Raw genomic sequence first — 25,590 nt, forward strand, 5'->3', positions numbered from 1 at the left:
AGACAGAGAACATGTCTTTCATTGTTGTGGGCAGTGAAAGCCACTATGGATGTACCTGCAAGCATGCACTGAAAAGAAGTCTTCTTTCACGAACAGCATCATCATCACAAAAGGCTCTGCTAGCTGAATTTTGCCTGGTGCTCTTAAGACTAAAAGCATTCCCTGGGAACTGCTCAACAACTAGCCTTTGTTGATAAGACTTGCCAATCCTTTTCACAGGACAGTTTCAGCTAGTGTATTTATCCATGAAAACTTTTTTCAATATCAAAATTATTAGGAACAAAGAGATGCCTCAAATATCAGAATAAATCCTGTACAGACATATAGCACAGTCTGCAAAATATAGAACATTACTGTTTATACATGCGGTGAAGGAATTGCTATGCACTTAGGAACAAAGAGAGAAGAACTAAGAAGTTACGTTTCAAGGATGTTTGTAACTCTGCTTTTACAGAGTAAAGGTACGATTTACATGTATGCCCCACACCCACTGAAACCATGTTTTGAGTAAGTTCAGTCCAGTAAATGGAAACGCGTTCCTATTTCTGAACTGTACAATTATTCTAAACTGTACAATTACTTAAAATTGCTTATAGCTAATAATGTCAGATCAGAAGAGAAAAAAATGCAGACACACAGCTTTTCCACCGGTGTCTCACTGTTACTTAACTACACCTTGGTGGTTTCAGGGAATATATAAATACTGTAAAAGAGCATCTTCACTACAGAGTTAAACTTGGAAAAAGCTTCTGCTAGTCGATCCTTTGCAGCTCATGACCAGAAAGACCACATAGTTGCTGGCAAAATAGCCAAATCAAGACCTTTTGGTGCACATGATACGCTTCGCTATCTTTCTGTGTTTCCTCCCAAACACCTAGTTGCATCTCCTCCGTGTCAGCAAGAGGAGAAATATAGAGGGACCTAACAGATATGGCACCTTCACTACATGCTGAATGAAAGTGGCACCACTCACTCTCCTCCATCTTTAAGTTTTTCCATTAGTCAGGCATTCTCTGGACTTGCTACAGCTGCACATACAGCAGTAATAGGGCAGATTATCTGCTAAAGAATCCTAAACTGTTTATTTTCCAACTCTTGCACTTCCAAGAAAAATAAGAGGCCATCTCTCAAAAGCATATTAGAAGCTTTAAACTTTTGCAGCACCCACATGAGATAAAGCAACATCATTACTTATTTGGAGGTCTAAGTTGTTTCTACAAGGTCATACATGGAGATTGGGAGAGACCAGACTAACGTCCAGGTCTCTGAAATCTCTCTGGACTAACTTTCCCTTCTTTCCTGTTTGTTGGCTTCCTTCCCATCTCTGGCCCATACAAAACCAAGTGCTGTCTGTTCCACGGCACTTCAGACTTCACTCCCCTGACAAATGGTGGCGTCACCGTCCCTGGGGGTGTTCAAGGAGAGGCTGGATGTGGTGCTTAGGGACATGGTTTAGTGGGTGATATTGGTGATAGGGGGATGGTTGAACCAGATGGATCTTGAAGATCTTTTCCAACCTTAATGATTCTATGATTCTATGAAATGCAGCAAACCAAACACAGCTACACTTGGCGGAGTTAACAGCTATTCAGTGTAGGAATCCATTCTACTACCAGAAAGGATGACACATCAGGAAAAAAAAATAATAATAATAAAGAAGTCTTACGGTGATATCTGTGTAGAGGGATTTGCCATACATCCGCTTGTATTCTGCACGTATGTCCAGCAGGTCAACCTCACTGCGTGACACCATGATTCGAATCAGAGTTCTATCTTTTGTTCCTGCTCCCTGAAACAAACAAAACAACATAATGCATTAATAATATGTGGAACTGTAGATAATACAGCACTAGTCAAACAGAAAAAATCATCATCTCACTAAAGGCCAACCCTTTATTAGCATAACCCCACTGACTTCAGTAAGCTTGAAGAGAATTTGGACTATCATGCGTTAATAAATTAAATTTACTGGCAGGACACTAACAGTCATTTTTCTGCACAAAACATTTTTTTTTTTTTTTTTTTTAAAAAAAAAAAGGGTTGAGAGGATCAAAGGGACACAAAGCCAGGAACATTTGGTGGGTTTAATGACCTATTTTTTTTTATTTCAGCTAGCCCTCCCTATGAAAGATAGCGATTTCACCATGTCTTAAGCATATTCTTGATCATTTTACTAAGGGAAAAAATTCTGTTTGACGTATGATTACATACATCTTTGTTAACTGGATCAAATAAGGTAGGCTTTTTCAGCCTTTTATAATACTGACTGCATCTTGTTAGTCTTCTGCTCACTGAAAACAATTAGTATCTTCCACTTACTCGTAATGTTTTTGCTTTTTATAATTATCATTATCCTTTGCAAGGTGGCTAAAGGATATATTCTAATGAGCTGTACTAGCATTTTAAAACACGTGCTGTAAATGTATGCATCTTGTCACAGGCACCTACCTTCATAGCATTCCGCAACCTCTCTGCAAAAAAAGCTGGTGTGTTCTTGAGGCACTTAACTGCAAAAAGAAACAACCACAGAAGTCACATACTCCTACTCGATCAAAACTCATGGTCAGTTTTCAAGCTTAGTCACATGCTTTAAATTTTACATAAACATACACTTGCAGCTTCCACCCCTTCAGTTAGTCACTGCAATGATTTTTAATCCAAACACTAGCTGCAACGAGAACCTGCAACACTTCATGGTTCAAAGCAAACTTTTCAGTGTGAAGTTTCAAAGCAAACTTATCTAGTGTGAAGCAGCCATAGCAAAACTTTTACGTCTAATGACCAGACTCATCCTTCTGAAAGGAACATAGAGAATGGACAGAAGGCATAAAGGAGAACACACTTAAGTGCCCCCTAGGTTTTTCTTAAATTAACTAACTCTAGGCCATACCATCTGCAAGGGGTAACAAATTCAAATCCTGTCCTAAGTTGGGATGGGATGCCCAAAGACACGAAGCCATTTACAATAGAAACCTCACCCTTTATTCAAAGTCAGTTACACATTTCTTTAGCCACAAAGTTCACAAGGATTCCTGAAAAATCCTTGACGTGTACTGACTAATGACTATTTTTTCCATTTAACTAGCACAGTTCATTAGGAATCTTTTAAGATCAAAATGAAATTACTGTTATATTAGCCAGTATAATACAAGAATCCTTCATCACTCATAAGAATTAAAATCTATATATTGATCCTATGTTGGGTACAAGTAAACAATCATGCAAACAATCTGTGGCAAACTACACAGAAAAAAAATCACACACGACTTACGTTATACAGCAGGAAAAGGTATCAAAGCGAGATAGAATGAAAGCACTAGACCTAAATACCTATTTCACAGCAACACACATTCTGTACAGGCAAAATAACTTTTCTGAGTAGGAAAATGTATAAGTGAGAGAGAGAGAGTTCAACACACAGTTGTCAATGGTATGTACAATATATTTCAAAACAAATGACAGATGAAATGCATGTTTCTTGATCACTGTTAAAACACAGCTGCACTTTAAGATGTTTGAATGTTATTGTAAATTACCAGTTGTACAATCCAGAAAGCTTTAAAGAAAGCAAAATTAAATATTTTCAATTAGAAAACCTTTCTTTTTCCTTAAAATAAGGTTCACAGAACAAATGATGCTAGATATATACATATACACGTGTGTATATATACATACACATAAAAATAAAATCAAAATTTATTCAATAAAGTTATTTAGTGAGTATTAAAGATGATTCTCCCTCCAAAGGCTATTGACTTCTTTTAAAGTTACAGACACAGTTCTGAATCTATATCCACATGAAAGATCTGTCACATGCCTGCAAAGATCCTTGAAGTCGAAGGACTTCCAAACTCTGTCAATACAATTTCTTTATCGAGCTCATGTTCTACAAACACGGGGCACTGTTTCTTTTCTCTAAGCCTGTTTTTCTAATATTAATACTTCCAGAGGTGACAAATTCTGAACCCTGGAACAGGTCTGCAAATTTACCACACCAATAGAACTGGATCCAGTATGGGTCATCATTAAGTCACTGTAAGGGACAGCTTTGCCAAGTAGGGCAAGAAAAATACTTATATAGTTCACATATGCACCAGACAGGAGTGCAAAAAATGACCTTCTAAAAATTGATTCCCATTTTGAAAGATTCTGTTATAAAGTTCCATGAAAAAAAATTCACAATTTTGTTGCAGGTGAGCAAAATGCTCTCTCCTATCTTATTTCCAGTGATGTAAAGTAGTATTTTCCTATTTATTCAATAGGAGCAGGTGTTCTTTTATTTATTTACTTATTTATGGCTTGTCATCTAGGTACATCCCTTTTCTTGACACTACCATAATTGAAACAAAAAGAAAACACTTGTAAAAAAGCAGAACTAGATAACAAAGTAAATTCAAAATAAAACACAGAAAAAGAAATGGAAATGTAAAGAAGTAATCTCATCCAAGGGAGAGAGACAAGACAAAAGCAAATGCATGATTTTGTCTAGAATAGACCACCCCAAATACAACTACTGCAACAAAGACTCAAGGACTTGTTCCAGCCCTATGGAAACCAATGACTACTTTCCAAGGGACAGAAGTAGACTTGAGGTAGGAGTCTTTGGTCTTCAGAAATGCTGGAGGCACTTCTGAACAAAGTATTAATAAAGCTTTAATCAGAAGAAATGGGGGAAAAATAACCCCTTCAGAATCAAATATAAGTTTCCTTTCTAAGAAAACCAGAGGGAGGTATCTAATTAAACATTAATGAATGCATTATTATTTATTTCCAAAGCTGTCCAAAATATGCCATTCTCATCGTCTCAGTGGTAGCTATAGATTTTCATCACTTCTTAAAACAACGCCAAGTACAGTCAATAATTCTCTCTCCCCACTTTAACATTCAAAATTTAACATACAGAATTTAAATTCAGGAGCTGCCTGAAGCAAAAGCCTCATCTATCTTTTTGAGGTGAATTAAGTGGCCTGCTTTACCAACTACAGCCAATGTCAGAGAAACCTCAACATAAAAAGCAGAAAACTGGAATTATTACAAAGAACAACCACCTTAGCTGGAGTCACAGATGGAACAATCAAAGCCAGTCTTGGTGGAATACCAGAAACAGACTTGCTAAGACAACACATACCTACTGCCAGCATGCCCTTTTCCAGGTCTCCAGACATTTCACTACATATGCTTTTTTCAATGTCCCGGTTACACATCCTCTGGTACTCGCTGAAAACTGTTAAGATAAGATTTCAGGTATCAGTGTCACAAAAGAGATGGCACTGGTGCATGCTGAATGGCTTTGTTTTAATCACACTTCTCAACTTGGTATTAAAGTACACTCACAAAGTTTTAAAGTTTCAAAAATTAATACTACATTATTAACCATTTTGTTCCATTTACGCGTCTTAATGCTCCTTCTAGGTTGTCTAGGTATATCTTTTTTGAAGAACTACACCAAGAAAGTGCCATCAGGGAAATAGTAGGAATTCTTCTAGGAATGCTCGGGTGTTCAATAAAATAAAGGAGGAAACATTCAGCCACTCTCATCACTCCCCAGATACATGCACCTTTCCCCTCTAGGTAAGTACCTCATTTTGAAACAAATTTCAAATGTTATGTGGTTACCGAAATATTTCCACACCACTACAGACTAAGCTAACACCTTACCACTAGCAAGAGAGAGGTGAAAGGAAGAGATGCAAATGCCTTGCATATACACAAGCATGTAAAATTGAAACAATTATAATTTTTCAGTCCTTTTATCAGAGAAATATTTGAATGAATGACCTCTACCAGCTCTGATATTTAAGAAAAATGATCATAATGTACAGCTCTTGTGCACCCTTGTCTTCAGCACAATCAATCCTGCTTTCCATTGAGGTAGCATTACCCACATTTTACAGACAAGGAAAAACAGTCACATAGCAGTGTTGTACATTTTTATCATTACACACAACAGAATCAAGTTGGTATTTATGTAGAGGTCTGAGCACCATTACCTGCTCTGAGGTGGGCCCTGCTTCTTGCACATAGGATGGCATTGAATTTGGATTCATCAGTTCCTAGACGGTTCTCTCCGGCTGCATATAGCTCCTAAACACATAAGAGAATCCATGTTTTGTTAATTAGAAAAGCATTTAAGCTGAAAAGCTGAGTTACAAATCAGTTTGCTTACAGGCTCTCCTCCTTTTATACTCATTTTTTAGCTTAAGTACTGCTGAAAAACAGGAGTACCCTTGGATGTACGCAAGTCGATGGGGCTGGATAGAATCCACCCGAGGGTGCTGCGAGAACTGGCAGAAGAGCTGGCCAAGCCGCTTTCCATCATTTATCAGCAGTCCTGGCTACTGGGGGAGGTCCCAGTCGACTGGCAGCTAGCAAATGTGACGCCCATCTACAAGAAGGACCGGAAGATTGACCTAGGAAACTATAGGCCTGTTAGTTTGACCTCAGTGCCAGGGAAAAAGGCCAAGTGCTGGGTCCTGCACCTGGGGTGCAACAACTCCAAGCAGCGCTACAGGCTGGGAGATGAGTGGTTAGAAAGCTGCCTGGCAGAGAAGGGCCTGGGAGTATTGGTTGACAGTCGGCTGAATATGAGCCAGCAGTGTGCTCAGGTGGCCAAGAAGGCCAAGAGCATCCTGGCTTGTATAAGAAACAGTGTGGCCAGCAGGGCTAGGGAAGTGATTGTCCTGCAACACACTATGAGCCTTACTTGCAGACTTTCTAGCTTTCTGATGCATAAGTGCTTAAATGCAAGAGCTCTGGATTACTAAATGAAGAAAAAATTGTTTAGAAAGTAGCTGAAAACAATTCTTCCTAGTAGGACTTAGGTATAGCTTTTTCTCTATACCCCTAGACATGTGCTGGGACACTCATATCTATGTTGGCATACTATGTTGAAAGCTTATTGCATTACTATTCAGATGACAGTAGTGTCCTGAAAAGATCCAGGGTTTTCTCCCTCTGCTGTGTGATGAAACAAAACACACTGAGAAAGTAACAAACGCAAGAGTTACCAGTTCCAAGTGCCTTATTTGCTGCAAAAATCCAGGGTTCCTTAATAACGTGCAGCAGCTAATGCAGGTGTTGAACACATTAATTTTTCCTCCACACACACAATTAACAAAAATCTCTTTGGAACATTCCCTTAATAAGCAACACAATGGAGTCACACAACACGTAAAAAGCAAGAGATTAAAAAAAAAAAATCAAACAATGTAACAGCCAAAAGTATGGCCTCTATTCCCTAGAGCTTCCGTCTTTGTAATGGAGCTCCATAGCTGTAATGCTCTGTCAGGTCTTTTCATAACCCTTCCATCCACTGAAACATGAGCACTACTGCAGTAAGTCACACAGTGTCCAAAACTAAGACTAAGCAGAAACCACACAGTCACATTTCAGAGTATTGAGTTATTCAGTTGACTATACTTACAAAAGATGAAGAATTTCTTACTGACCTGCACATCTTTCTGGACAAGAGACATGTCAACAGCTGTACTTTCATCTCTGTTTCCCTGAAATAATTCAAAGATACAAAAATTGAAAGATAAAAAAGTTTTGCAGGACGGCTCTTTTTTATTTTTATTATTTTTATTTAAAAACAAACAGAAAACCAGCTACTACAAACACACACACAAAAAACACCCAAGTTCCCAAAAGCCCTGCATGGAAGGATTTACAAGTACCTGAGAAAGTGAAATTAAAAGTCTCTGGAAGTGCCCAGATGTGTCACTTTTTATTGCTTCCTCCAGAGTTTTCTTAAATTCTGTAAGAGAGCCATAATCATGAATTATCATACACCCCTGCTCATTTCCAAGATTTATACTGTCAGTGATTAAGAAAAAAAGGAACACAATTTCATGGGACTGTTAACAATTCTAACCTGCTTTGTAGACCCTGTTGAGTTCTTGAATATGCTCATTACTGCGAGAAGCTAATATTTCAATGAGACAATTTTCATCTGTGCCAACGCCCTAAAAACAAAGCACAAGGAGAAAACACTCTTCAGATTCTTGTCTTACTTCTATAACCTTATGTGAAAGACATGGAAAAAGAACACAAAACAAACGCACTTCAGAATAGCATCTTGATAAAGGAGAATTCCAAGCATGTAGGTTAAATGGTGCATATAATACATTTCCAAGATACAGATGTGTATTTAAGATATAAATTGAAGGGATAATTAAAATGAGTATGAAGGCAATAACTCATTTTAAAATTTCATCTTTAACACCATATTTCAGGCATTTACAAATTAATTGTATCTACCATTGAAGACTGATCTGCTACTTCTAATAGGTAACTTCCACTAATAGATAACAACAGCTGCAATTACAATACAGCTAATATTTTATCCTCCTATCTACTATAAAATTTAAATGAAAGAACATATAAATATATGCAATGACTCAGCAATTAAAATATTTATTCCACCTTGATTGAAATGCTGTCTGGAAATACAGATGTTTGATATTTTTACTTTAAAACTTATATATTATTAAAATAATTTTATTGCTTTAAAGGGAAACTATATACAATACTTCCTTAATACTTTAAGAAGTGATCAACATAGGCTAAGAAAATATACTTTACAGGTGGAGAAAAAAAAAAAAAAGGTAACCCTGCTCCAAATCTTTATTAACCTAGTTTTTAATAGCTATTTTTGAGCACTGAGTGTAAAGGCACTGGAAATTCTAAATTAAGCTGGCTTAGAAAAGAGTTGCTTCAGTGGCTTGCTGACCATGCAATAAATGAACTGCAAAGTCTGTCAGAAATTACTTTCTGACTTTTTTCTATTTATTAATGCTTTTGTTACAACACAAACCTATTAAATGGTCCTCACCTTTATTACAGGTTATTTATTTAAATAACTTGTGAGAATAAGAATTCTCTATTTTACTATTATACAACTCTAAGAAATGGGGTAAAGAGTGGGTTGAACATCTGAATGGAGAGGACATAATGTAAGGACAAGCTTTTAAATGACTACAAAAACTTGCATCAGCTCAAATATTCCTTTTATTTTACAGATTAGATTTTATAGATATCTCCTACACAAACCTTTATAGCTTCCTTGATTTCATAAGCATCAAACATGACAGGTGTCTTCATCATTGCTAAGATTGTCCTCTCAAAGTTACCTGATAATTCGGACTTGAGATCCTTGATCAAATCCTAGTGAGAATTAAAAAGAAGGGAAAAGAATTGACAAATATAAGCACCAGAACTGTGGAGTTTAAGTAGAATTCTGTATGGGTAAGCATCAATAATTTATCTCCAAAGTAAAGCTATTCCACAGTAAAGCTATTCCAGTTAACATTAAAATCAGCAAATACTCAAGTGTATATTAAATAACTAACATCAAATTAAATAGATTGTGCAGACCAAAAGGGTGAAAGTAATCACTTAGCAGAGAAACTGTTTTATATATTTCATCTGAAATGCTTCATGCAAATCAAGAGTGGGCAAACAGGCTATGGACTTGTTAACTATCTTCCCCGTAAGCAACCTCCAACCTTCTTTACAAACCCTACTGACTTCTGATAAAGTCATTTAGGCCTTATTTCTTCATGTTTTTTCTCCTCATGAAGTATTTACCTTTCCATAAGCTGTTTTGAAGGACAGGATGATCTGCTGCCGTTGCTTGTTTGAACGACTTCCAAGACAATCTATAATCGCTTGCTCATCAGTTCCTGCACATACACAGACACCAGAGAATAAGCATGCACGTCACGTGAGGATTCAGCTTTTTGTTTCCATTTCATTCTACCTCTGTCAAGCTCAACTGAAGGTCATACACGTCTCTAACTCACCTACTACATATCTTCTTGTATATAACCACAGAACTTCAAATTCTACTCAAGCCCAATCAAAAACACAGTGAGAAAAAATAAAAAACAACCACCACAAACTACTAAATATCAAACTGATGAATTTCTTTGTGTCTAAATTCACTTCCAATAATTCTTCTGAATAACTGAGGACATCCACGTTTTAACTAGCCCACTCAATACATACATTAGCAATGGCAAAAGGCAGTACTGAATCAAAGCTACAATTCTATTTTAATTAAATTGTAAATCCACCGACTGCTCACCAAATCCCTTCATGGCCTTCCTCAAGACTTCGGCGTCCCTCAGAGGGTCAAATCCTGGTGCATCGGTGATTGTGCCTCGGTTTCCATACTAAAATCATAAAAGTTAAACTGTGTATTAGTATTATCATTAAAAGACTATATTTTGTTATTTAGGAAAAAAAAAGCTATTACCATTTTTTTGTTAGAAAAGCAATACAGCAAATTCAACAGAACCTAAGCAATATGTTTCTATACCTATATGATGATAGAATATAAAGTCCTAAAGGTTTGATGATATTAAATTTCCCATCCAATTAATTAAGTTTTAATGAAACTCCATATACACCTGCATATACTTAAGTTAAAAAAATAAATAAATTTGAAGTAATGTCAAATCTTTCTACTCTGATAATGTAGTACAACAACATTTATTTGAACTCATATATATTGCTTGCATCTCCCTCTTCAATCAAACTTCTTCTCATGACATTTTCAGTTTTACATGTGCTCTCACATACATAAAGAAAACGTAGAAAAATGCATAGAGTCACATTTTAAAACAAAAGCTCTGAATGTTCTTACTGCTCCAGGAGAGACTGTAGGTCCTGAAGGTCCTGGAAAAGAGGGCACTGATGGATTCACAGCTTGGCCTGGTGGGTAACTTGGCATGGGCTGCTGCCCCGGGTAAGTTGCTGGTTGTTGTCCCGGATAGCCCACAGGCTGCTGACCAGGTGGTGGTGTGGGCTGACCTGGCACAGGGCCGCCTGGATATCCTGGGTAAGGTGGCATTCCTGATGGTGGATTTCCTCCAGGTGGAGGATACATCCCGTAAGAGGGTTGCTGTCCTGATGGAGGTTGTCCAAAGCCACCTGGAGGGACTGGTGGAAAACCCCCAGGTGCTGGAGGATACATGCCTTGTGGTACATTTGCCCCTCCAAAAGTCCCTGCCATATTGGATGCCTGCAATGACAGTCAAAAAAGCAAGAGACATACAAACACTTGAGTTTTCATGACATGCTTAGCACAGTACATCTCCCTCCTCCACCCCCAAACAGATACGCAGTTCTGCATCTGCAGCAAAGGAACTTTGCAATAATCAGGTTTTAGTGGCAAGCAGAAAGGAAAAAACTGCATTCATTTGACTCTTGTCTCTTTAGCTGTAAGCTGCCCTACGTCAAGAAGCAAAATCAACAGCTACATACCTAACCACTGCATCTAGCATTACGTTCCACTCATTCAGGAAAGCACGAACAACTAGACACCTCTCACTACAAAAAAAAAACTTACACACATTAATGCCAGAAACACAAAACTATGCTTATTTCTTCTCTGTCCATGGCTGCCTTACATTACCACATCGTCATCTGAGTGCAGAGATCCACTGTGAGCATCCCCTGGGTATTTGATGTGGGAGATGCATGCATTAGTAGTTTAGAACTAGCAAGAGTTCCTGAACTACATTAGGAAAGACATCTGCAGAAACTGCCATGTAGATATCCATACAATATCCACGTGCAATATCACCTTTTCACATGACACATTGTCCCTCTTCTACAGAAGTTCCAGAAGGACTGACATTTGATGACTTCAGTGTTCTCAGAACCTAGTAGCTGTGGATATTATGTGCACCCTAAATAGTTAGTTAATCATTTCGACCGCTGACTTCATTTAATCACTTCATTTAATCATAGATGCCTCAGAAATGCATCTATGATGCCAATGTGTTTGTACACTGTGCCTTCTTTACGTAGTATAACAGATTTCTGAAGACTAAATTGTCAGAAGTTCCACTCAATTCTACCCTATGCAAAAAAAAAAAAAAGTCACACTGGAAACATCTACATTTTCTTCAGTCAATATAAAAGGTTTTTACTGCTGATCTGTTAAACATTATTGCTTTTAAGAGATCCTAAAATATACATACATATATATGTAATGTATTTATATTATATACAGCTGATTCTTTATTTTCTTCAGGAACGAATCACTTACCTCAACTGCAGAGCCATGTTCCTTAATCAACTGGGCAAAACTCCAGTAATAAGCAAAAGCAGAACTGTGTTTGCCAATGTGAATATATTAACAATGGACAGTCAGTTTTAATCATATGTTCCCCTATACCTCTGCAGAGCAAAACTTAAGTTTTATTACATTTATGTCCACAGCTTTGGAAGTCAGGCTCTAAAGCCAACATTAGCTAGTGGTCTGCCTTCCTGAAATAAGGAATACCTTGTGGCAACCATTTTCTTCAACAGACAATATTGAATGCTCAGTACTTAAACAGACTAGACAAAGGGACGGAAGTCAAAATAAACCTGTAATAAACTACTTCTCTGCAGGGCCAGAACCACAACTTCGCAATTAAGGAAGTCAAAGTAAGATATATTTAAATGAAAGCAAACTCACCATTCCAGCCATGTAGTTTGGATTGAATTGATTGGCATAGCCAGCCACATTTTCTAGACCAATTGGAGGTGGATTGGAAGGTGGATTGGAAGGTGGATAGGCAGCACCACCCCAAGGACTGCCACCTGAAATCAAACACAGCTGTACTGAAATAAAAACCTACACCTTTTAAAACTTATTTCTTATTACTTTTATTTCTATTTTAATATATATTTAACACTTGAAGTTTGGTCAAAGGAAAATCAGCTGAAGAGGTGCACGCTAACAGTAAAACTATGATATAAAGAGAAGCCTCACAGATACTTCTAACCACAATAGTTACCATTTAATCTATATATTCCTCTTTAAAACAATATATTTGAAGGTTAAAATTCAGGAGGTAGTACTGTAAACACCATATTCGATTACAAAGTAGCTTCTCAAACCACAAATTGTCTGTGTATTCCAGTAGAAAGATATTAATTCTTCGGCTGTTAATTTGAGAGATGTCTACAGAGCACGACACAGCACATTCACAGAAACCTGAGTAACAAAACAACTTGACTGCATGCAGCAGCACAGCCTTGTCAGCACAGCAGTCACCCCAAGTCAAAACATTTTGCAGAGGAATAGGCTAGTTTGGCTATTTTCAGTCAGTACACTGCTTCCCTTTCTTGCGTAAGAAAGATCACCCACATAACAACTAGTAGTTACATATTTAATCAGTTTTGTATTAGTATAATCAATGTCCTTTTCAACAGGTCTGTCCCTTCCATATACAACAAGTTGTCTGCCTAAGAACAGTGAATTAGGGATATTGTCATAATTGAAGTCATAAATTTTTGTGGGATACCGTCTTAAATCGTGCAACTGATTTCTCCTGTTATTTGTTTTTCTCACCAGCTGCCTTCATGACCCAGTATTGACACAACACTGTTCCTTAACACTTACTGATTTGGGTCAAAACAATGACCATCTCCCAGTTTTACATGCTTTATCCAAGATGAATTAAAATGGGCCTTATATGAACACAGGTGAGAGCACTCATGTAAATCAGAATCCCCAGTCAAGGTAAAAACAAGCACCACCACCAAAATAAAACAAGAGGACATGGTGAGAAAGCACAAAAAGCTGAAGCGGGACAGAAAAATCCTTCAGAGTCTTATTCTTCATTTATTCCCCCTTTCCACTCTTGATAGGGCCATCATCATCACTTAACTGTGACTTTATCTGAACAACTTACCTGGGGCTGCTGGGGGATATCCCGGGGCTGCTGGGGGATATCCCGGGGCTGCTGGGGGATATCCCGAGTAACTCATTGCAAAGATCTGAAAAATATATGATACAGTTATTTTCTGTAATGTTTCACTAATTACACCATATAAAATTAAAAGGCAATGTGTTAGCAGTAGTCAGTCAGCAAACTTTAGCTATAAACTGCACAAGTTAGAGGCTTTTCTGGAGAAATCTCTTCCCATTTCCTTTTGTTGGGCCAATAAATACATTCAGGTATCTAACCAGCTGTACAGTCACTCCTCAGACTATTTCTCTTATTAATTTCAGTTAACATTTACCCTCGTCTTGTCTTTTGTATTAAGGATGCGTCACTTGAAAATGCTGACTTCATTGCACTGTTTAAGTATGCAACCTATACACAACAGCTTTATTATTTAAGAGTAGAAAAATCAGCTGACAAACAAGTGACATCTTCAAATGAATCATTTTATGAGATGTGGCAGAAGACACTTAAATGTGAACGTCTGCAGAAGAGCAAGGTCAGAGTAAGAAGCTGAAAGGATGCACTTCATGCTTTATGGCAGTGCTGAAAGCACGAAGGGTTTACTGAAAGGATAAGATCACTAAAACAAATTGGATCTCTTGGAGTTGATATTGCCTCTGTCAGCACAGAAATGTACCAAGTCATTACTGTCCAAAAAGAGAAGTGGAGTGTCAAAAAGGAAGGAGACCTACACTAAAAAAGAAGTGAGATACCGGAGTACAGAAATTCTTACAATGAACACAGCAACTATCAGGATGAATGCTAAAAGTAACTCGAGGAGCTTAGTTTCAGATCAAGAAAAGTATCCATCGAGTCTAACATTTTCAAGGTTATTTTAGCGATAATTCCCAGTCTATTTTTGAACTTCTGTGCAAACACTATCCCTTTCCTTTATTTTATTTCCTCTCCCCTACAGCACGCCCTTTTGTATCTGGTCTGTTTTGCTGTGTTTTGGATTTCATCTGTGGAATATTATTTATTTATTTATTGACTGTTTTTGTGGGCTTGTTTTCTTTTTGCATAATCATGTTGACTTTCCGGCTTGCACAGCTCTTTTCCATAGCAGCAGTAGAATGAAAAAAACACTTCTCTTTTTGTTTCTTTCTATTTTTAAAAAGGAAAATGCGTTTAGGAAATCTTCACTTTATTTAAAAAAAAAATTCCGACTTCATGCTGACTGTACTCATCCAGATTTAGAGAGAGAGAAGTTGACTAACAGAAATTACAATAAACAGAACTGCCTACAAGTTACAGTTCTGTCCTACTTCTACTTCAGTGCCTGAAGTGTCTAACAGACTCAATAAATACAAACACTTATTTCCCAGCAATAAAAACCTCTTTAACAGTAAAAACTAGAAGGGATGTCTGTATCTGGAAAAAAATAAAAATTTCCATGCATGCAAATCTAAGCACTGCCCCTGAGGTGGATGCTCTGGATGCTGATTCCTGTCTTTGACAGCCACAGCCTGGGACACAGACAACCACACACCACACGTTATTCTCCTCACCCTCCTCATCACTCAGCCGAGAACTGCCAGGGCTCTACAGGACAGATGCGAGAGCCCCAGCCGGTGTCCTCTTCTAGCCCTGCGGGGAGCCGGGAGCTGGAAGCTCCCCTCAGTCACAGAGCTCCACACACCCTTTTCCCCAGGTATCTATTCCTCATTTCATCACTCCTCTCTCCCAGCTGCTGTTGCACACGAGTCTCCTTCATCCATCTGCTCTCCCAGAGGCCCACCCAGCGTTGCTTACAGCTCAGCTCTGGCCAGCAGCGGGTCCATTTTGGAGGATCTGGAGCTGGCTCTGATCTGACATGGGGCAGTTGCTGGGCTCGGCTCACAGAGGACACCCCTGCAGACCCCTGGTATCAAACCCTCACCACATAAACCCAATATGAGACAGCCCAGGCTGTGCGAACTCCGGAGATCTGTAAGGATGGGAACATGCAGAGAACCATCTGCCCAGCTCTGGACATTACAAGTGCTTAAAATCTGTGAATGACCTATGTAGAGAACTGATCTGTATCTGGAAGATCAGACTCGGAAAATTCAGGATTTAATCTGGGACAACATTTCCTTCAAGACTTAAGTATACCTTAAATAAATTGCTTCTGGCTTATATTACCTGACATAAATGCACCTGGAGCTAGGTATCTTTACCTGATTGTGTCATATGCACGTGAGAAGGTTTGTCCTAAGAGATCCTCAGGATAGGTTTTCCAGAGAAAACCAGACAGCTGAGGTTAGCCTGGACCAAACAGACGCTAAGAGGAATACCATGACAGACACCACAGTGGGACAAACTACTTGCTAACACCAGTAGGGTTTCCAATTCTATGCTGGCTCCAGTAGAAGCTGGCAAACTACACAGCCAAAAACCACTCGGAGAGGCAACCAAGCTCCACACTGGCAGACAAGCTGATGACTTCCTACAAGGCAGACTGACGTTCCTCACCTGTTTCATTACAGAAAACAAATGTGAATCACAATGAATTAATCCTTAATTAGTCACTGCCACATTTCTAAGTAGCTGCTGCTGTTACAAAAAGAATGAAATAATGAAATACATCCTTATCCATTTCACACTGCATTCTTCTCTACTTGCAAGGACTTGTATGTTAGGGAACTATTTTGTCAAAAGGCAAAAAAAAAAAAAAAAAAAAGAGAGACTGGTAAGAACACACTAATCTTTGTCTGAGGCCAGGAAGAGAAGCCATCTCTCTGCCTTTTGTCCCCAGATCCAAAAACCTTCAATTGCTCTAGGAAAGGAAACACCTTGAAGTGCTTTCAGCAGTCAAGCAGCACATCCCCAACTCCAAGTCTTTCTGCAAGGTTTTCGCTTAGGCTCTCGCAGCATCTCCTTGTTACTCCCTACAGTTACTGTGTGGCACACACCCTTGTACAGAAGACAGAGCTGAAAGGGAGCACCACCCAAGTCATTGTGCTTCCTGACAGCTCCTCACAGCCAGGATGAAGCACATACAGGTATGGCTAAGCCTCTTCCCCTATGTATATTGAGATACGGAAGTTAAAATTAAGTTTATTTGTTAAATGGCTGCCATAGTAACAGCCTCTGGGCCTCATTTTTCATTAATCATTCCCCAGGAACACCGCAATGCTTTACCTTCACCACTTCATTTACAGACACCACGACTAGGGATGCCCTCAGGAGCTTGACGCCCTGCTCTAGTAGGACACAGCAAAAGACAAAGGAACAGGGAAAACACGCCACACATGGTCCTTGCCCACAGAAGATGGGAGCTACAAGAAGTTTAAATTCCAATCCCACACTGGGAACAAACACAGTTCTAACTGGTGGGCAGGACTGCAAGGAAGCTTCATCAGTCCAAGCTGCTGGGTTTCCTGCTCTTTTTCTGTGGTAAAATCTCACCTAAGGTGAATAATGATTAAGAATTGGCACATCAAAGACGTGTTTAATAGCAAAGGGCATGGAGAAGGCATTATTTTCAAATTTCTGAATAACAGACCATCTTAAAAACCCAAAACCAACAGGAAAAAAAAAAGGTAGTTTACCTTGTTTTCCTTGATAATAATCTTCAAATAAATGCTGTAACTACCTGTAATTTATCCTAGGAAACATATCCAGGCTTCAAATCATTCTTAAGAATAAGAAATAACACTTCATTACAGAAAGCAGAACAGAATCATCATCTGTTGGCAATGTTCTTCCAATTACCCTTTTTTGCAATGTTTAATTTATAGTGTAAGCACAACCATGGTGCTAAAATAAAACATAAAAAAATAAAAAGGACAATTACTACTAAAGTCAATCAAAAAAGCCAACCTATAGCTAAGTCAAATCCCTAACGCTTATTAGTCACAAAGAGTATATTTTTGATGTTCAAATTATTAGAGCGGTTGTTTATTTTTACCTTTATAGATAATCATGAGTGTTGTCTGCGTGCTTTTTTTTTTTGCCTTTTTTTTTTTTTTTACTTCAAGTGTAAATATAGTAATGATAGCACACTAAAAAGTGACAAGATGCTTTTCCAATACAGCTTTACATATAAATTTAAGACAAAGGCTTTTTTTTTTTTTTTTTTTTGCGGTGGAGGGGGTGAGGAATGGGATAGGAGTTGTTTGTCTTAGAAGGGTTTTTGCTTGCTTTTAATCCCATGTAGGCAATTCTGCTCTGATTAGAAAAAAAAAAAAAAAAAAGAGCATTTTAGCAGCAAAGCTGAAGTTGACAAATCCAACCTCATTAGCACTCTGAAAAAAAAAAAAAAGTTACTATACATAAAAAAAATTCTCTTTGCTTCTTTTGAATGCTATATTTATCCAGGTCTTTTCACAGGAATTTTTTTCCACATGGATTTGATTCCAGGCAAACTAGATCCACAAACACACCAACTGCTCACATTCAAGAACTTCTATGATCACCACCTCTTCTGTACGTCATCACGCCTCCGTTGGCCATTTCTCTAACTTAGCAAATATTTACCCCTCTGAGTTAACTTCTGCGACCACTCCCACAGCCTTGCTTCCTTCTCATCTTCTAGGCCCACCTTCTCAACTTCTATTCTGCTACATCCATAGCATCTTCCTAAAACTGTCAGGGAAAAGGGACACTTGCCTGCTGACAATAAAGCGGTGATACAACAAAGGGAAAAGAGGATTCAGAAGTCCACCCTGTAATGCAAATACTGTGTGGGAGGATACAGGAACAGCAAGTTCTGTGTTTACTCAGCCATAAAAGAAGCAGTGCACAAGAGGGAAAAAAAAATGCACAAAAGCAACCCACCAACAGAAAAAGGGAACACCTTGAAGAAAACATAGAACAAATACTGTTACAATCATCTCCTCACTCCCAGTGTTCACCCTTAATTAATACCTACAAACTCTAAATAAAGATCTTAGGTTGTACTGCTGCAGTGGATATCGCTGTCTCACCTCGTGGTGCAAGACAACTGCTCAGGCTCTGGAGTGTTTTCCTGCTTGTTTTGCAAAGGAAGGGGGGAACAGAGCTCTAAGACATGAAATCTGTAATACATTTTCCAAAATAATTTTTAAAACAAGTTCCTGTAAAGCCACAGCACAGCAGAAAAGGCCTACAAATGGATTTCTGTAATTATTTAGTGGCTGTTGTTCAGTCTCAACAATGCCAAGTTCCAATAATTTGAGGGCAAAAACTGTGCAAATATCATGGCCTATATTTGTTCCAAATAACTTGCTTAATTACAACTGTTTCCCCAAACATTGAGTAAAGGTGAACCCTTGGCCTTTTCCTTTTCCAGGTTAATTACCAGGATGTAGTACAAAAGGCTGCCTAAAGCTATAAATTACAGAACTCCGCTGTGCAAACCTGCTCAGAAACTGATCCTTGACTATGAAATCAACAGAACAGAACTGGGCACCTTACAGTATGCTGTGGATTTTCATCACAGGTCATCTAGGGCATCCACCACTATGCTTTTGTAAAGCAAGGACAAGTCACAGTCAGCATCACATTAGCTACCTGCCATTGCCCTATTGCAGTCTAAGCAAGATTTATCTTGGACTTGCTTACCCGCTGCAGCACAGAAGTTGTTCTCTCCTGCACCAGCTCTAATGTTCTTCATCCATCCTGTCAGATAAAGAGCCCTGCAACATGGCTTTCTCCGAAGTCTTCTGCATGTGACTCCCTGACTAGCTTTCCTCTCATTTCCAACCTGTTTGAAAAAACTCTGGTAACAGCATTGGTTCCCCTTCCAAAAAGGGTTTGATGTTGTAGAGCTCATGTCAGCCAAAACTCTAGAAACCTCTTACACAGAACGTACCACTCACACCTTTTCCAGTTTTCACCCAAAATGCATATTTAAAGAGTACTAACACATCATCCATTCCATACAAAAATACCTTACCTTAAAAAAAAAAAAAAACACAAACCAACACCCGCAACTCTAAATTGATGGCAAAATGTAAAATGAACTCCAAAAAGGTGTCTCTTTAAAACTGTTTGCTAGTATTACAAGTCAGGAGCACTGCTGTTTTTGATTATATATCTATTTCAACAGCATTGGTATGAATACTGCTGTAAAAACACTTCCTTGGATGAAAAACTACCTTTTTTGATCTGCTGCAGCAAACAGAGTGGGAAAAAAACAGCAGAAAAGGCAGCGCCAACAAGCCTTGATCAAAAAAAGGTAGAGCAGAAGGTAGATGCTATGTCCAACAAAGCACATCTGAATGGGAAGAGAGACCCATAAGTCACAGCCCAGCTGTACAAATGTTAATTAAGAACATTCATGTGACTGATAATTTTCAGTTATCAGTTATGTGTAAGAAGCACACATCACAGCATTACAGCCTTACACTGCCAGGAGATTCTGAAATGGCTGTCACCAATTCTAGACAACAGTGCAAATATTTGTACTGCAATTCTGAAACCTCTTGCAACTAGATGTTAAAATCTAAAACCACTGCTCACAATTGAAGTTACCTATAAGATCTGCCTGTTTCAAATATTTTGTACTGTTCAACACTTTTGAAGAGTCATCTAAACAGTATTAGAAATGCTTCTCCATGCAACAGGGAAATGCATGAGAATATATGACCAAAATAAGATTCTTCAAGACAGTGAAACTGTTGCTTTGTTGGTACCTGCGCCAGTACAGATTTTCTATTTCATAGAATCATAAAATAATTTAGGTAAGAAGGGACCTTTGAGGTCACATAGTTATCGAATCACAGAATGGTAGAGGTCCCCCAGGCACACTTCCTCAACAACTCGAGAGCCATATCCTTCACAAAGGGTCAAAATTTCAATGGGCTAGTAGTTCATATTCTAGCTGCTGGCACAACCAGGCCTGCCCAAGATGCCAATATAACACCTGCACTGTTTACCTGCACTGAAGAGAGAAGGCAGATGGTTGAACAGAATGAAACCTACTTCTGTGCTTGGCTTTTGGAGTCCTCATCTTTGGGGTCCAAAGAACAGACAACAGGGGAGAGAGAAAAGGTGGTATACCTTGTAGCGTCATGAAGGTCACACTTCAGTAGTTCAACACTTATTCCCTTACTGTTTGTTTGACATTTCTCTAGGAAAATCATAAGCCTCCCTGGGTTTTCTTACCAGTCTCTATATACATACTCAAGACAAAACCCAAAGAACTTGAGTTAATTCCAGATAAATTTCATTTTGGCCTCCTACTCTGCCTCAAACCAAGGGTTTATTTTTGCAGCACTCTCTTCCAGCCTTCTCTTTGGAGTATTTACGTTGCAGTCAGTCAAAACGTGTGACAACACAGATATCACAACAGCATCCTTAAAACACAACAAAACAGAAATTCCAAAATAGGATTACGAGATGTTTGAAGAAATAACAGAATGAGGTTCTATTTCAAAGTCATAACCTGCCATATAAGATAATTTGTTGCAAGAACAGTCATGCTATAAATAGTCTGAGTTATGTTCTCAACTGACTAATGCCTCAAGGATTTATACTCATCTATTTTAAGTTTTACCATGCAAAACTAACTTTTGTATCTTCAGTGAAAGCCAGAATAGGTAAATACTAATTATTCCATGTCACAAAGTACGCTCTGCAGGAAAGCCATCAGAACTAAAGCAATAGTTACACTAAAGCAGTTACCAGAAAAACCGTTAATTGTACATCTCTTGCCAGCTGCTGTATGCAAGACACAAGTGCAGAACCAGGAGCAGCCCTGCTACAAAAGCCTAGGGCTCCCATGCTCTTCAGAGACAACAGAAACAAAAGGAAGAATCAAGTTTTCCACTATGTTCTCTGCCAAAACTTCCCGCATTTACATTGTCTAGGCTGCACAAGAAGTCAAATAACAACACTGAGCTTTTAAAGGGACAACTCCTCAAAGAAAAGCATGCTTATGAGACCAGCAAGGGACTGCACATGTGAGACCTGCATTGCGTACCTAACACCTGTGCCCTGCACCAGGCTGGTGGCCTTGGGACTCCCCAGCTGAAAAACTGGAAAATATCAGTTTGCAAATTTATCAATTTTTCCTAAAGGTGACTGCTTTTATGCTTTCTAGACAATGACGGGCATACACACAAAGGTGTCCAGAAATATTTGGTGAGTTATCACTCATCACAGTGAGCAAATGGGCACGCTTCGTTTATTTCTGACCAGAAGAACTACTGATTTTCAGCTGATCAATTTATCTGTACAGTAACTGACATATTCAAGAAAGAACCAACTTGGTGTAAAAGACCAGAAAGCTGGGTATTTCACAACAGCCATAAAAAAAGTAAATGCCTTACAGTAAAGGACCAACACACATTTCAGAAGCGTATAGGACAGTTTCCGGCACCAAGGACGAGTGCCCAGGCATGGGCGCAGCACCCAGCCCACTGAGGACGAGCAGAGCCTCCTCCTGGGCTGGCCGGGGCTCCAGTGTCCACCATGGACTCTGCACAAAGCCCAGCTGGGTCTGGAAGCAGCACATCACCAACAGCATGACCATTTCATCTTTTCAAGGGATCTTTATATGTATCCTTCTCTTCTACAAAAAAATGCTTTTAACCTTTCCTATAACCAAATAAGCCAGTGTCTTATTTCTGAAGCAGCCAATGCATCAAGAAAAAGAGGAAGCAATCTCCGGGCAGACCTTCTTTCCATGTTTTTGTGTATCTGTTCTTAGAAATAACAGTTGCTGCCCATCAGATAGCACCGCGATGCTGCTCTGCACCACGAACAGCTGGGCTGTGGGGTTCTGTGGGTTTTTGGTTTTGAGAACAACCACACAAAGCCTATTCAGTCTAAGTTCCTTTGATCTGATAGTAGCACTGGCCCAGACTCAGCATCTGGGACAGCTGAGTACTATGGATACAGTTCTGCGCATCACACACAAAAAACAGCTGCTAAGCACAGTCAAGACTGACTGCCTGGTCATCACACCCAGGTAATAATTTTTTTTAAAGAACCCAGCAAGTCTCCACTCTGACCCACAACTGACTCTGCGTCTGCCCCAACCTCACATCAAGATCTACCTTCACATCAAGGTTTTGTAGTGGGCTTCGATAAAATCTGGAACAAATGTGAAGCAACAACAGAAGTAGTACACTGTAAATATTTACTGCTGCTGTTTGGTTTGCTTATCTATCATCTGCAGCAGGTACTGCATTATGTTCTTACCAGCTCAGGGAACTGCCTGAAGCAAGTTCAGCTTTTACATCATGTGCAAAGCTGAGGATGAGGACAAAACATTTATCCATGCCCAAGTGGGGAAATTAAAATCACAATAGCAATATTTAAAGTTTACATTTTTTTTTTAAAAAAAGTAAAACTTAAACAAATGAAAACCCCCCAAAACAAACAAGCAAAACAACACCCACAGATCCATTCGAAGATGAGGCCATGTAAAACATTTACTTATCTTCTGAAAAAAAATGATAATTAAACCTGGGTGTTTTACTTTAAGACTGTGGCTTAGAAAAATTAGGAGCTCTTAACCACTGCTACCTTTTGGGGAAACTTTCTCCAGCTGTCTGGAGTTTGTTACTCATAGTTACTCCAGGTTATTCAAGCCTGTTCTAGACTAAGGTGTCCCAGGCTGAGTTTCTGGCAGATCACTCTTCCTGGGGCTGAACAAGATGGCAAAGACAGGTTAAGAAGCTGCTCCAAAGACAGCCCTCAGCTGCCCCCGAGCACTCTCGGGCCACCAATTTCAACACTGGAATGTGCCTCCTCCCCTTCTATATTTGGGTATTTTAACATGCAAATGCAATTGCTTTCAAGTAACTGGCAACAGCAGTAGGAAAGGAACCACCTATGCTTCAGCAACAATTCAAGTTTCAAATTGGTGGAAGTGTTGCTCACCCAAGCATAAACATGCAGACTTCTCTTTTCTTTTTTTTTTTTCCTTTTTGTTGTTGTTGCTTCATTTTTTTTTTAAACATGCTTTTGCTGTTTCTGTGATTATGGAGCCTTGTTTAAAAATAAATGAAAATTTCAGAAAGAAAAGCACTGCTATTTCTGTAGTCACCATTAAAGCACCTGCTCTTTTTGAATACATCTCTGCTTTAACTATAGCTTCCTTTCTTAACTCCTCCATTATCACATCCCATCACAACTTAGCTCTGATTAATGCAATACTATGGAACAGACCCTCTGCATGCCTTATCTTCTGAAACCTGCTAGAGCTCTAGGAAACAACATCCTGTAGGCTTCAAATCAGACTAACTCCTTGGCTTGCCATTTTGTACTAGAGTAGATGATGTATTTTGAATTATTTAATATTAGTCTTCAAAATGTTTTTTCCTTTTATATACTACCTTGCCTATATAACTCTATATGATATCCCCATCCCATAATTTTTAGTTTTTATTTACATTGCACGGAATTTTCACTCTGGTAATTCAGAACTTCTACGGACTACAAAGAACAAACTCAAGAAGTGATGTAGCACATGAATTAGTGTGATGACTAGGCTGGGAATCCTAAGCTCACATTCACAGACATATTTTGTCTCCTGATGTCATCGCAAGGTCAGACAAGACAAACGCACATAAATATCATTGTTGACATAGATAAGAAATCATCAGGCCCTTCAAATCATGCTGAATTTGCATAGGCCCTGTATTTCATTTGTTTTTTGTTTGTTTAAGTGCCTGGAGGCAGGGAAATGTAACAGAAGTAGCCACAAAAGCACTTTCAGGAAGGTGAAAACCCACAGAACTGCCACAGGGACCAGGGCAAGACTGGAATAAACACACAATGCAAATTATCTGGTGCATCGGTCAGAAGAGAGTGGTCCACGTGACTTTTAGAGCAGTTCCAAAGACAGGAAATTACAGAAATAGCTAAGCTGTGGCAAAGTTCGTGAACTCAAACTTCAACTTGCTCTGTGTTTGGCACCATTTCTGGCGTTATCGCACATACTCCAGCAGACCACTGACTCATTCTACAGCAAGCATCATGTGCTGATGAGGTGGGAGTGAGGGCGAGGAGAGAACCCCCCACCTCCCACAGCAACCGTCCTTTTAGACAGATGCAAAAAAATGACAGTAACCAGCTCCTTCATGAACACGTTCAGCAGCGGCTGTTTCTCCTGCTGTCAACCTGCTTGCTTTCCACTCCTTCACGTCAGCCTTTCTGTGTCAGCGCGTCTGTCCTCATTCTTTCCTCAGCCGCTTCCAGCTCTCCTGCCACTCCCTCCTGCAGGAGATGTGCCCCTTAGCTGTTCCTCCTCATCCGGAAAAGACTTCCAGGAACTCCCAGGAGCTTGACCGAAGGGGGAAATACCCCAGCATAAAATGGTATACTCCCTGCTGCCCAGCCTGCCTTTTTGCAGAAAGGGTTTGACAATGCACAAGACCTCTTCTCTACTGAATATTGAGACGTTTCTGCTGTTTTCTGTCCTACAGACGATTAAGATCTGGCAGGAGCTGAACGGTTTCGGTATTAAGACACTCCAAGACTACACCGTGTAAATAAAAGTAAAGCATGTTGCGAGCAGTTTGCAGAAAGAGACGTTTGGTTAAAAAAGGACGGCACGGCTCTCACGAAAGTGCCATCTTAGGTTTCTTCTCCAACCGCACGCACCAAAACCAGAAGCTCACAACAAGCCAAGCCCAGGCGCAACGCGGGGACCAGCGCCCTCCGGGAACCGGGCAGAGCTCCCCCAGCCCGGGGCGGGCTCGGGCCGGGCCGCCAGCACCCCCTGTGTCCCACACCCCACCCCTCGCCCCCCGGTTCCTACCGCGGGTCCCCGGGAGCGGCTCGGGTCGCGCTGCGAAGCGGCGGCGCAAGGCAGCGGCTGGAGGCGGTGCCGCCGGGCTCCTCCCGCCCGCCCCGCCTCGGGCCGGGCCGGGGGCGGGCAATGGCCACCCGCGGCCGGGCGTTACACAACGCCCTGTCAGGGGGCCGCCTGCCTCGGGGAGCC

The 25,590-nt window shown here is 39.7% G+C and overlaps 1 protein-coding gene across 2 annotated transcripts in view; it reads right to left on the bottom strand.

The window, feature by feature from the left end:
• Positions 1-25,543, bottom strand: part of ANXA11 (annexin A11) — a 26,915-nt gene extending 1,372 nt beyond the window's left edge. The window contains exons 1-14 of one of the 2 annotated variants that reach the window (XM_035330688.1): positions 25,408-25,542; positions 13,695-13,779; positions 12,473-12,597; positions 10,649-11,026; positions 10,088-10,175; positions 9,589-9,683; positions 9,052-9,165; positions 7,874-7,964; positions 7,677-7,756; positions 7,449-7,505; positions 5,991-6,084; positions 5,129-5,224; positions 2,449-2,507; positions 1,667-1,789 (exon numbers count right to left, since the gene is read on the bottom strand). In XM_035330688.1, coding sequence (XP_035186579.1) covers positions 1,667-1,789; positions 2,449-2,507; positions 5,129-5,224; positions 5,991-6,084; positions 7,449-7,505; positions 7,677-7,756; positions 7,874-7,964; positions 9,052-9,165; positions 9,589-9,683; positions 10,088-10,175; positions 10,649-11,026; positions 12,473-12,597; positions 13,695-13,770 — 1,476 coding nt within the window. In that variant the 5' untranslated portion in view covers positions 13,771-13,779; positions 25,408-25,542. Of the gene's footprint in view, positions 1-1,666; positions 1,790-2,448; positions 2,508-4,616; positions 4,631-5,119; positions 5,225-5,990; positions 6,085-7,448; positions 7,506-7,676; positions 7,757-7,873; positions 7,965-9,051; positions 9,166-9,588; positions 9,684-10,087; positions 10,176-10,648; positions 11,027-12,472; positions 12,598-13,694; positions 13,780-25,407 lie in introns of those variants that run through there. The other variant, XM_035330689.1, reaches the window with a different exon arrangement.
• Between the last annotated feature and the right edge of the window lie 47 nt (positions 25,544-25,590).

This window comes from Oxyura jamaicensis, chromosome 6, assembly GCF_011077185.1.
Source record: "Oxyura jamaicensis isolate SHBP4307 breed ruddy duck chromosome 6, BPBGC_Ojam_1.0, whole genome shotgun sequence".
Lineage (NCBI taxonomy): Eukaryota > Metazoa > Chordata > Aves > Anseriformes > Anatidae > Oxyura > Oxyura jamaicensis.